The 12,978-nt window shown below is 37.7% G+C and overlaps 3 protein-coding genes across 6 annotated transcripts in view; 1 reads left to right on the top strand and 2 right to left on the bottom strand.

Annotated features, from left to right (window-relative positions):
* The window catches only part of LOC139150236 (mitogen-activated protein kinase-binding protein 1-like), a 55,573-nt gene extending 53,475 nt beyond the window's left edge, over nt 1–2,098 (bottom strand). For 3 of the 4 annotated variants that reach the window (XM_070722473.1, XM_070722475.1, XM_070722476.1), the window contains exon 1: nt 1,667–2,091. In XM_070722473.1, the coding sequence (XP_070578574.1) occupies nt 1,667–1,780 (114 nt within the window). In that variant the 5' untranslated portion in view covers nt 1,781–2,091. Of the gene's footprint in view, nt 1–1,666 lie in introns of all 4 variants that reach the window. The other variant, XM_070722474.1, reaches the window with a different exon arrangement.
* LOC139150238 (protein shisa-5-like) overlaps nt 1–12,978 on the top strand; it is a 192,253-nt gene that overhangs the window by 92,555 nt on the left and 86,720 nt on the right. The gene's annotated exons all lie outside the window — the stretch shown is intronic.
* The window catches only part of LOC139148823 (RNA polymerase II-associated protein 1-like), a 13,960-nt gene continuing 8,383 nt past the window's right edge, over nt 7,402–12,978 (bottom strand). Inside the window, exons 10-11 of the mRNA XM_070720255.1 lie at nt 9,334–9,570; nt 7,402–7,524 (exon numbers count right to left, since the gene is read on the bottom strand). Of these exons, the coding sequence (XP_070576356.1) occupies nt 7,402–7,524; nt 9,334–9,570 (360 nt within the window). The remainder of the gene's footprint in view (nt 7,525–9,333; nt 9,571–12,978) is intronic.

Below are 12,978 nucleotides of genomic sequence, written 5' to 3'. Positions count from 1 at the left end.
ATCTTCCTGAATGACTGACGGCAAATAAGGCTCTGAAAATATTGAATTAATTCAATTAACAGGGCATGAATGATGTACTATAATATGCAGTCTGTGACATCAGCAACACTGTGTGGAAATTTGTTATGGATTTCTTTTATTAGAAGTGTTAAGTGAAAAACTATAACTTACAGTTGTCAAACAGAAAAGTGGTAAGCAGCTGTAACAATATTTTCATCCAAGGAGTTGATATTTTTTCTTTCATTAAAAATATGTGCAAATCATTTCTTCACATTTTCTCTTTCAATAATGTAATCACTGACTGAAATGTTGTTTGCATGTAATTTCTGGATTGATGCGCAGAAAACTCAGGGTGTTAAAGAGGTTATGTTTGCCTTATGTTAAACATAAACACAGGCACCAACGACTGAAACTTTGATTAGATTGACCCAACTGTCTCATTTAAAAATAATCTCATTTACAAAAGGATTTGTTTATTACCTGCAGCACAATGCTCACCTGACCCCAGTATTTACTGCCATTATTTGAACAAAGTATACAATAATGCCATATAAATAATGACCAGATCAAGGTAGGCACACATTGGATTGTGTGTATTTCTGATGACGTGACAGTACGGGCGGACAAACGGGCTCACTCTTCCTAGAAATCTATGTTACTCATGAACAGTTTCCAGAGGGTTTTTGACACTATCATTGCCTAGCACTGTTGCTATTTTCCTTTATCCTCTATGCCGACTGAACACCAATGGGTTATTTACTATAATGGATTGGTAACACTGACCGATCAATAACTCATAAATTTCATGAGCCACCGATTAAAAGTAGACCCATCGCTTGTTCTTTTAAATACCAGTCTATACTTATGCCTACATGTTGTGTGTGACTGTGATTGAGTCAGTTTTAACAATGCAGTGTTCTGGAGAGGCTGACGCTGAAGTTCGCAAACAAGCAATGCCCTGTAAAGACGGCAATTTGCCACGAACCATTGCTTTTACTATGGAGGCTGAAGTCTTCGTTCTGTACCTCCATGCATCTGTGTCCGCAGTGGTTGTTTCTCCTTTCCGTGTGTAAATAAGAATGTATGTTCAATCACGCACTGGCAGTGCCATGTCGCACTGTAACAATCCATTCTTACCTGCGACACCAAAAGTAAACGTCTACTACAACTAGTCTGGGCGGCGACTTCAAGTCACGTTTAACCAAAGTCCCTCCAGTCCACCTTTGGTGGAGGTACTGTGGTTAAATTTCTTCTACTAGTAAACTAGTAGTGTTCATACACTTACACAAAAACAACCATGTAACACGTTGTTGTTGTAGCACCTCTACTACTTACAATTTACCGACAAAAATAAACATTCGACTTTGTGTTATGGTGAAACTTCTACAATACAATCTATCACAAAATGCATCGAATAAACACGTCTACAGTATACATTGACAATTTATATTTTCACAAAATTATATTCCGCACACCGTGTATTAAAGGTCACGGATGCGAAAGTTTATCAAAAAGATGGGACAGACACTTACAAACACGTTTTTACAACCATATTGAATATGTAATAAGCATCACTGTACACAAGCAAGCGGCAGTGAACTTCCCACTCCACACGTTCAACCCCATTATAATTGGTCACATGTAAGTCGCGATCGTCACTACTTACCCGTTCGCCTAACGGAACTGACTTTGACGTGCGTTTCTTCAGCAATGGTGACCGGACGATTTTCCGAAGCTGCCTCTCGTGTCCATTTGGAGCCGGTTGTCTAATTAGGCTCATTTTGAAGCCACGGACACAGCGTCTTGTGCTGAAAACCTACCCACTACTACTCCCAGCTATCGTCTTTCAATCGGTAACTCGCTATCTTTGGCATCTGTCTCGATGCCCGTTACATGTGCCTCACGTATTTTCGTTATTTTCACGTCTTTGCCGGTATATGTTACGCCTAGACCTTTCCCGCCTGGGCTTCTTCTAAAGTTCCTACGTTGAAATAATCCAAAACATTTTCACTCCGAGGGGAAACGACTTGAAAATGATGAATCTTTACCCATTGTAGCGCGTACAATGTCTCATCAGAATGACAACAGATGATCCGCTAGCGGTAAATTCGAATTTTGAAACGTTGAGGGCTCCCTGATCTGTACACTTTAAAACGTGTTCTCTTATTGGCTGAATAGAAAAGGGGGTGTGTTCCGGGTCATGCATAACTTGCACAATTTCGAGGGGAACACGGAGGGTTATATCTGTAATTCGACTTACTGATTGTAAGAGTTCATAAATTTTAGATGAAATGCTGCAACGTGAACATCTAAACCGCAATCCCACCTTGTCCACACGATAAAAGTATGCAACTGCGGCTGGGTAAATTTTACATTTTATCCAATAGAAGTCTGGGTTGATTTTCCTCATTCCATGCGCGCAGACCAGCTTTCCGCGAAGCATTAAGAGAATGAGCATCAACAGTTGAGCATCTCTAATGTAAGTATGAAATGTAATTAACCTGTAAATATTAAATAATCACCAACATTGCAACATAATTGTACCCTGTATCTAACTTAGGAAAATTATGTTCATATTTTTATTCCTAATGTTTTCATTAGTGATGCATGAATTTCTTCAGACCTTCATAATGAACAATCAGAAAAAATAGGTTTTTGGCCAAGATATGTTAACTAAAATTTTGGTTGGGTCTTAGTCCTACTTGTTTGCAGTTGATCATAGTACTTGATCTAGAACATACTAAAAACCAAGGGATGTAAATCGCTTTCAATTAAATTGTTCTTGTTGTTTTCAAATCCTAGCCTTTATAGGGCTTCAAAATCTGCTTCCTGTCATTTATATATATATATATATATATATATATATATATATATATATATATATATATATATATATATATATATATATATATATATATATATATATATATATATATATATATATATATATATATATATATATATATATATATATATATATATATACCCTTAAATGTAAACATGCACGGTGCATCCATACTCTCACACTTACACTGTAGGCAGTTATGGAGATCAGATATTTAATAATACGGCAGTCAAAATCTTGAATTCAAATGACATCCCAGCATTTGTTGTGACTGTGACATGTTTGTAAATACCATCAAATACAACAGCACAGCAATATTTTGTTCATCTTTAATATACTATTAGCAACAGACAAAAATTATGTCAAAGTATCTTCCCCTTGCTCTATGCCTTACTTACGTGTACTGTCACATGTTCAAGGCCATTCACACATGTGAGATAAAACCTATCAAACAAGTTTAACGAAATATACAAAAGATTCAATAGTAATTTAACCTTGACCCTCGGAAAGAAAAATTCTGGAAATGGGAACGTTTCCCCATGTTTGAATCATCAGATTGTGTACTGGGGTACAGGGGTACTGGGAACTCTGTGCCATTAGACCACTCTATGTAGTTTAAGCTTGTTTTACATTCATTGAACTGTATGACCGATTTACACAATGGACATGTGAGTAGGGCAAGCTTGCTCACTGCACATGTATCATATCCCTGGGCTTACAATCTATTGGATACGTTAAATTGCAATTTTTCTCAAGTTTCACCATTTTGGCTCATCACCCATAGCATGAACCCTGTCACAAGGACTGGGCCCATACAGGCGGTGAATAACAAGCATGGTTGTAACAACTTTTGTTGTGGAAGAAACCTTGAACACAGGTTACATGTACTTCAGAAACAAAGGAGCTTACACAGAGACCCATATTGAATTTCTCTCACAGGAGTAAGGGGAGAACCATTTGATTTCTGGGGGGGGTATGGAGGATTTTGAGAAAAAAAAATTTGTCACCAGGTGAGAGAGAAGAAAAAAAAATTGATCCTGTCATGGCCTGAGAAAAAAAAAAAATGTCAAGTCAGACAGAAGAGAAAAAAAAATTTGTCACCAGGTGAGAGAGAAGAAAAAAAAAATGATCCTGTCATGGCCTGAGAAAAAAAAAATTGTCAAATCAGACAGAAGAGAAAAAAAAATTGTCACAATGCACCAGAAATAAGCAAAATTTGGAAACCTTATTCTCATGTATTCTTTGCCGGCGTGCCGCCATAGGCGGCGCAAATGTTTTACCACAAGCAATTCTTATGTTTCTTTTCCCAGCACTTATGATATAAGCATGCACTACATGGGTCTACTTTACACCTCAGTACACTCAATGTTTTCCTTCCATTTTCTGACCCAAGAAATCATATTTCAGGATTTCTGTTGCCATATCTCAATGGCATAGGCACTATCTAAAGGGGACTATTTGACTTCTGTAAATTGTGAAAATTTAAAACACAAGACAGGAGTCAATAAACTAGTGTTAAAACCAATATTATTTTCTCAATATGAATTTGTTAGAAAGATGTACCTCGACAATGAAAATTGAGGAACAACAAATATGATGAAATACAATGTGTGAGCCTTGTTTTTCTGACCACAAACACCGGATCGCAAACATACCATATTCAGGCTTTTCATTAGAAGCTGGCAGCTGGAGAAATGACACAAGAAGGTCACTGATTTTCCGTTCCTGTATATTCATTTGTCTTAATTCAGTCTCTGGCAAACAGAACTGTTTTTCACAAATTGTATTGTCATTGTTTGGTGTTGAATATTGTGACTCAAAAACTGATCATGCAAAAAATGTAAAAAATATCAGTGTTCAATGTCATTTTCAAACAGTTTTACCGAGTGCAAATAAACTGAAACTCCTCTCAGATTGCACCATTAAACACATCAATTTCTCAAAATTTCCAATACGAGAGGGGGGTTCCCCCTCTCGTGCTCTCCCCCCTTGGGGTATTCTAATACTTTCACTTAGTAAACAAATTAAAAAAACTCTCAGATTGCACCAGACTGCACCATTGCACACATCAATATCTTAAAAAATTCCATGTAAGATAGGGGAAAGCCCCTGTGACACTTCCCCTAAGCCTCTCTCATGTTCTCCCCTGTACTTTCAAATTCTGCCCTGTCAGATATCCTAGTGAAAACCCTGTCATAATATCCATCCAAATTAAACAATATACTATATGGTTAGATACTGCGTGATCTTTTATATTTTTATTTTATTGTGACTTTGAATTTCATTTTGATGTGTTCACCTTTTTTGAACCATCATGAGATAACTGATGATAGTCTAGCAGGGTACATCAAGATTTGAAAGGTCTTTACTGTTGCTGTAATTACATGTATTGGTTTCTAAGTGGGGAATGGTCAAAATTTCAGAGTTAGAGAGGGAGGTTACTCAAATTCATCATGGTTGGCGAAGGGGGGAGGGTCACTCGAAATTTCGGAGTTTCAGGCCGTCAATAATGACGGCTCACTTATATACAACACATTACAAACTTGATGACCAATAAAAAAAAATTTGCACTGCTACTCCATTTGGAAAAAAAAATTGATGCAGGTCTGACAGTAGAAAAAAAAAATTGCTGTCACTCTGACAGGAAAAAAAAATTTGCTCCCATACCCTCTTCCTCCATACCCCCCCCCAGAAATCAAATGGTTCTCCCCTAAGCTGATGTACTGTCCTTCAAACATCTAAGAATAATTCTTTGTCAGAGGTAACATTTCCGCCCCACTTACCAGTCTAAACGTCCCCCTACACTATTGCAAAACAATGGGCTTAAACCATGTACAGGGACAGAATAGGGGTAGCACGGTGACTGACATAGTGGTTTGCTCTACAACTTGTTTATTGTAAGACCATGATACCATTCAAAACTTGTGATGTTCAGTGATCAAATGGAAAAAAGTACTTTAACTTGCACTCCACCATGCTTTGTTATTGGGATTATATTTCTGGTTGACCGGAGTTCAAGACATGCAGTGCAACCTTCTTCACCGCAAATAAGTCTATGCAGCTTTCTGTGTTGTTCCCACAAGTGATGAGGGCAAAAAACCTGTTTAAAAAGTCTAAAGATCATGGTTAGCTGAGGTCAATGTGCGACTTGTACCCGGTGAAGAATCTACATTAAGAGTTTAGGCCAAAATCAAGGCTCGGACTTAAGTTTACAATGTCAAGGTTCTGGTGCCATGAAATTTACAATACACAGTGAACTTTTGCTACTTTCTTTCACCATGAACTTGTTAAGAACATCATCTAGAGTTTAACTAAACACATTGCTATTCATGAAAAGTACCTTATGCACCAATGCTCATATTTTATCATTGTCTGCCAGGGTAATCTAACATCTAAGCAATTTAAAATGAGACAATCAAACCATGGGCGAAATTTTCACCAGCACAGAAATTTCATCATTACAGATATTGCCAATTATTCAAGGAACAACAACGCTGAAGTGAGAATGCACAATACAGCAAGCTTTAGAAATCAAAAACGTTATTTACAATTACTGTTAAACAAGGCAGACAGGGGATGGAAACAGTAACTGATGAAACATTTGTTTTAATTTGCATGAGATTACAAGGACTTCTACAACGTAAATTACTTAATTCACTAATTAAATTTTCGAGGTGATCTATGCAATTATGTAAAAAGTTAATATCCTGTGCTTTTGTTTTGCAACGTGTTCTTCCTTAGTGGTAATCAATAAATACAATAAGGCAGGAAGGTCCACATGTATTTTGATCTTTATTCAATTTATCGCATTTAGAATTAAAGTAATCAGTGAAAATGTCAGTACATGAAGCCTATAAAAATATATGCAAATTAAGATGTAAGTTGTACATAGTAGGACTGCAAAAATTGTAACATCAAGTAAACTGTCTCATGATACATGCATGTACAGTTGACAAATTGAGTTTCCTTTTCACCATGTACCAGAATATATTGCCTGATTTGTTTACTGTATATCATATCTTCAGAATCCTGTAGGTAAGCTGTACCTATACACATGATTAAGCAGATGCCACTAATAGATATAGATGTTTGCTGGTATCTGATCCCTGATAGATACCTGAAGGTTTTAAGCCATAAACTCTGGTACTTCATCCAAATGAAAGTACTGTCATGAATGCTAGCTAACTGCTCTTTTAACCATGCAAACTTGTACAAGCAATGTCTTCGTACAGAGCATTAGTCTGGTAAACGTAAGTGTTCCTCATTCTTTTTATTGGGGCTCTCTATATAGAATACCAAAGTAGTCACACTTGAACTAGCAGACATATAGGTGGTTACTAGACATCCTTATCTTCAGAAGAAGACACTGACCTGAATTAAATACCTCACATTCTGTACACTTTCAGTAATTCTAGGGACATGTTGAAGTAAACACTGACATCTTGTCTGACATGCTTTTTGGCATACCTCCATCAAGCAAATCAACAAACATACACCAGGGCTCTATATGTACATCAAACCAGGGCAGTTAATGGGACAATGAGTCAATATTGATTTCATATTGACTGAAGTGACTGCAGCACACCCCGTCGATTGGCTGGAATCTCTTCATACAAATTAAATCCAGTCGGTGATTCTCTGTTGAAACCCCGGTAATGCAAGAGGTGATGTTGAACTTCCTGGAAAAGAAAGGCAGGAATTTGACTTACACTTATGCAAATAACCTTCTTGGTATTTGGATACCACAGTTTTTCCTCTTTCAGTACGTTTTTCATAGAGAAAGAAACCCCAATGAATAGGGGTATACATTCTAAATGACAAGATGTTCCACTTTACATACAAAAGTATCACTTGTTCACTATTACTACTTGTTAAGCTACTCTGACAGACAATGGCACAACTTACATCCTCTTTTTATTGCAAAGGCCAATATTTGCTCGGTGACAACCATTGGTTGATTTTGAAACCACAGCACGGCACCACAATTGAATACCACTCACAGCAATGCTTTTGAAGCATCGGCGTTCACCATTCCTTTTACATGGTGACATATGTAGTGGTCGGAATACTTCATACGTTGCAAGACAGGTCAATTTATGAATACTTGAGTTGTGTATGTGTGTGACTGTGAGCTAGTTCAGCAAGCAGAGAGGAAGACAGCAGGCTGGCTATAAATCAATTTATTAGACTGAGATTTTTTTATCTCCTTGCTAAATGTCAGACATTAATCAGACAGGTTTCATAACTATCTGTTTGGACATGACAGTTATCACTAGGCCTTTACATGGCCCATATATTCTACTAAACCCAAGATTACACCATAAATGAGAAAAATACCCGCAATTATACGGTGTCGCTCAAATTTGATCAGAATTGGTATATACCAGTATGGGTTACCAATGATCAACAATAAATGTTGTTTCTATCTGTTCAGTGGAGGAAAATTCTACGTTGATGTTATGACAATGATTTCTGCACAGTACAACCAGAAAAACAACATCAAATATTTAAACCAGAAAAATAAGAATGACAAAAGTAATTAAGGTCTAACTTTAGGTACTGGACGTCAACTTTAGCGACATGCATACCGGTAGCAGAAACAAGCCCCTCTTAGTTTAGTATAGACGGTCTTCCCCATCTACTGTCTATGGTTTCAGCTGGTCTGTTAATATGTAAGTGTTCATAAACAATGACAGGAAATGAGTCAAGATCAGTGGAGTTGCCTGTTTCTCACTGGCATGCCTCCTGCACATTTGCAGGATTTCACTTTTTCTTACCTCATTTGCACATTTTTGACACTGATGTGTTCATTTGAACAAATTCACATCTCAACCCCTGCATCTACCTGTACACCAAATACTGAGATGGTAGCTTTGGCGGTATGGAGCTTTGTGTGTGACGGACATACATCCGCACATACATACCCACAATATACAGACATACAGACATGCAAATCAGATGCAAATGAACTGATTCAGCTTATACAATAACCTCACATTGGTATACCAAATGTGAGCTAAAAATTAGCTCACTGTCAAGGCTTGGACCTTATAGGGAGGGCATGTAGTCTTTTCCCCAATAATTTCTGTTCAAACTGAGAACCACTTAAGAATTGTACATTTTATATATTTTTACTAAAAGACACTGCTGTTCATTACTATCACTGCCTTTGTTGCTTTTAAGCACAAATTTTTCAACAAACCTGCATGGAGGCAGTTTGTAAGCCTGTGAATTCAACATTTTTTTTAAATTTCGAAATAAGTCTCATATGCTCACAGTTTCTCTCTATTCTGACAATCTGACCATCTTACTGTAACAGTCCATCAAAAACAGCAAGATTTTTGTATAATTTTGTCACCTGTGCTGGAATGACTGACACAGTGATCTCATTATAATAAATTCATCGATAGATCGAAGTCAACATTGAGTACACTTATGATATGATTACAACTGTCAACCTATTTCCTGCATTGCGTCCCACATTTTACCTTGTTTTTCATGGCCAGTACATGTTTCAGCATTCTGAACTGAGTTTTCACCAACACCTGATCTGTCTTGTCCACAGTACTGAACAGGAACCCACTGACATGGTGTACAGCTACCAGATACAGCACTGGAGACCACACCTGCCTGACAAAGCCTGACCCAAGGGCAGATAAATACATCTGTAGCAGTTCAGTATGAGTTTCTTGTGGAGTAAGATATCTTTCCAAAGGAACAATACTCTGAAAAAATCACAAAAAACCCGAAAGTTTTATCAATTTTCTCCTTTTACAGTAAGTTCTGTTTCTCAAAATTAACCTACAATAATTTTTGGGGAGATAAATTGTGGATATCAAAACCCTTGAAAAGTAAATTTCCTGTGGATCTGGGCATCATATCAAATTAAGGAATCCAATCATTTTGGTTAAAGGTATTACAACAGTACCGGTCATTGTATATAATGCAATTAATTTCCGTGGTAATCTATAAGGGCACAATCTAATCATTTATCATATTTAAGGAGTATTATGTTCATATCTCAAAGCATGATGTAATCAACAAAGACAAACTTAGTGTCAGTAATAGTCAAGGTGTAGACCATTTTCTAAATTCTTAGCTATAGGAAAATTCAATCAAATGTGTTCAGAGCTGTTATTTTAAACAAGGGTTCTGATAGAGGAAAATCTCTCACATAGAGCACAGTCCCTCCTTGGTGGAGAGACTGTGCATGGAGAAACCATATGCAGAATTGTAAAAAATGCCAAGCCCTGTACACAGTAAAGGATGAAGCCCTGCAAGTTAACTGATCGCTAAATAGGAAATACTGAAAGGGATTGCAAAAATGTAGAGCCATGAGAGTATGGGATTACAATAACAAGATAAGGTAGTAGGCCAATTGAATGAAATAATGTGAAGTCTTGCAAGGGATTGCAATGTAAAAGGCTGTGAAACAAGTACTTGCTATATAGTGACAACCTCCAAAAACTGAAACACTGTAGAATAATGTATACAATTCATTTCTGTGTTATACACGAAGCTTTTACATGTACTTTTAAAGCCCCTGCTCAATTATCAGATTTATCTAATATAAATATTATTTACTTGATGAAATATTCAATGAAAAACAAAAGAATGACAAACTGTTAATGGGCTGTTGACACATTCACTTATGCGAGAACCTGGGATTGAGAAGGGCGCTTTTAAGAAATACAATCTTCTGATAAACAATAACTTAGAAATGCAGCATTCATACAGCTACTGAGAATGCCATGCCTCATCAATTTTCTACATTCAAAATTGTAAAGTTCTTTTAAGGTAGTGACTCAGTTTCGTTGACACATATTTTCAATCAAAAGTTTCACATAGAAAACAGGGTCTCACACCCAACATGTGGTACATTTTCTAATAGGTCTATATTTGAAGAAGGTAAAAATTTTGTTTAGTTGTCAAAACATGCATTGGTATGTTTGTTTAAGTCAAAAACATGTGATTTTGAATTTTTCACTTAAAAGAGTATAAGTAAGAATTGGCAGCACCCCTAAGTGATCTGTTAACGGCACTAGACAGCTGGATATACAGGGGGAAAAACCGTGTTTTGGATTTTGAAATTCGCTTTTGTTTCTGCACAGTGAGCCTTCGAAGTGTGAACTGTCGGATTTTCGCATAAATTATCGGCTTTTGTTCACGTTTGTCAAGTTATCGTCACTTCAGGGGGGTTTATCAAAAATCTAAGACACGGTTTTTCAGGTCTATTCATGAAGTGTTAGCATGCGAAGAATCGGGGAAATCCGCCCACGCGTCGCTGACTTACACTCATTTGAAGGTGCGCATACATAGCAAAAATCGGAACTGAGAAAATCGACGATTTGTGTAAACGTCCCATTTTTCACACAAAATCGCCGAAAAAAGTCGGATTTTTGTGCGTTTCAAAAAAAATTATTCGATCTGGGTCTAGGTTAAATATTGGGCATCAGGTTAGAGAATTTCTGACAAGTCCTAAACATTAGTTCGCCTAAAAATGATGAAAATTGTGCGTAGAAACGTGAGGCTGGTCAGCGTAAGCGGTGGGTACTATTTACACGATAAACACTAGAAAGATAATTCAGGGCATAATCTGTTTGTCAAATACGTATCTAGCTTATAATTATATTAACTGTACACTGTTTGGTAACGGTTAGAGTCTGGTTACAAGACGAGAAAAGTTTTAAAAAATCATACAGCCGGAATGGTTTACAGGTCTGCGTTCTGCCGACGACGCGCGCTCGCTCTCTCGCAAGCGCTCGACTTCCGGTCTCACAGCCCGTAATTTATGCACGTACCAAGTGTGAAATGGTTGCCCAGTTCATTTTAGTGCCGATTTTTGTGCCTATAGTACAAGACGTCACTTGCTTGCTTGCTTGCTTTCGGAGATGAGACGACCAACTCTCGATGCTCTAAAAATTCTGTAGTTGAGAAGTTCAAGGAATGCGGGAAAGTCGCACTTGTTTTTGTGGTTTTCACATGTGATCTGCTGCAGTCCTTTTGCTCACCATAAAAAATGACCGGGTTTTCGTGCGCTATTTCACTTTCCACTGTGACATGTACTATTATGGCCTCGGGTATGAAACCAAAATCAACTTCAGTTACATGTAAAAGCGATTCTTCATGACTTAAAATAAACGACTGAGGCGATACTCGACAGATTCACTCATTGTAAAATTGAAACGGCGACATATCGCGACACCCAGCGACACTCTCTTGACCACAGATAGAAATTGACAGGCAACGATCGTGAAGCGACGTTTCGCGTACGTTGCTGTGCTCTAGACCGACATAACCGGATTGACAAATTGGACAAACCATGCTTCCTACATCCATGGACAAACTAAGTCCAATATATGGGCTGCTGTTATAGAACCATATTTTCCAGTGAAGATTAAATAGATTCTCTTTGTACGGCAGTGTAATCTATAGCCCGGCGTACGATGCTATGTGTTCCGCTACAGCTAATCGCCTCGCTCACCACACCCTGCAAAGACCCGTACGTAGGGTCGGTGACTTCAAATCCATTTTGGGACTTGACATAAAAAGCCAAATTACTGTCGAAATTCAGCGTTCTTGGGCCCAAGTCGTATCCCTGCCTACCTCAGCTACTCGATCGCTTCCAAAAATGCCAGTCTTTTATTCACTTTTCGTAAATAACCGTCGATGTCGGCAACTCTCTCGCTAGCCCTGTGTACGATGCTGTGTGTTAGCTGTAGCGGCCAACACACAACATCGCGTCCATCAGCTTTCCATTTTGCTTCTTCGGCCCCCGTTTGCGTTTTCTACACTGCTTATACTGCCGGCAGTCATCAGCCATTTGGATAGCGTCTCTTATGAAGACGTGCGCGCATGCGCAACATGGTGCGTAAAAATTTACATAATCTCCTCAAGGTATAACGATAACGCTGACAGTAATCCGGACCGTTAAAACAAAAAGAAAATAATAACTCGCGCAGTGGTTAGAAGGCCGTGTTTTCACTAAACTTTAAGACATTTTCCAGTACAATGTTACCTCACAGTTTTCTCTAATAAAAAGATCATATTTCAGGGGTTCAGAATATGAAATAATCACAAAATCGCTAAAATTTACAAAGGAACCCGAGTCACTACCTTAATAGAACAATGAA

The sequence above is a fragment of the Ptychodera flava genome, chromosome 14, assembly GCF_041260155.1.
Source record: "Ptychodera flava strain L36383 chromosome 14, AS_Pfla_20210202, whole genome shotgun sequence".
NCBI classification, from domain to species: domain Eukaryota; kingdom Metazoa; phylum Hemichordata; class Enteropneusta; family Ptychoderidae; genus Ptychodera; species Ptychodera flava.
Note: the sequence above shows the minus strand (reverse complement) of the source record. Positions and strands in the feature narration are given on the sequence as shown.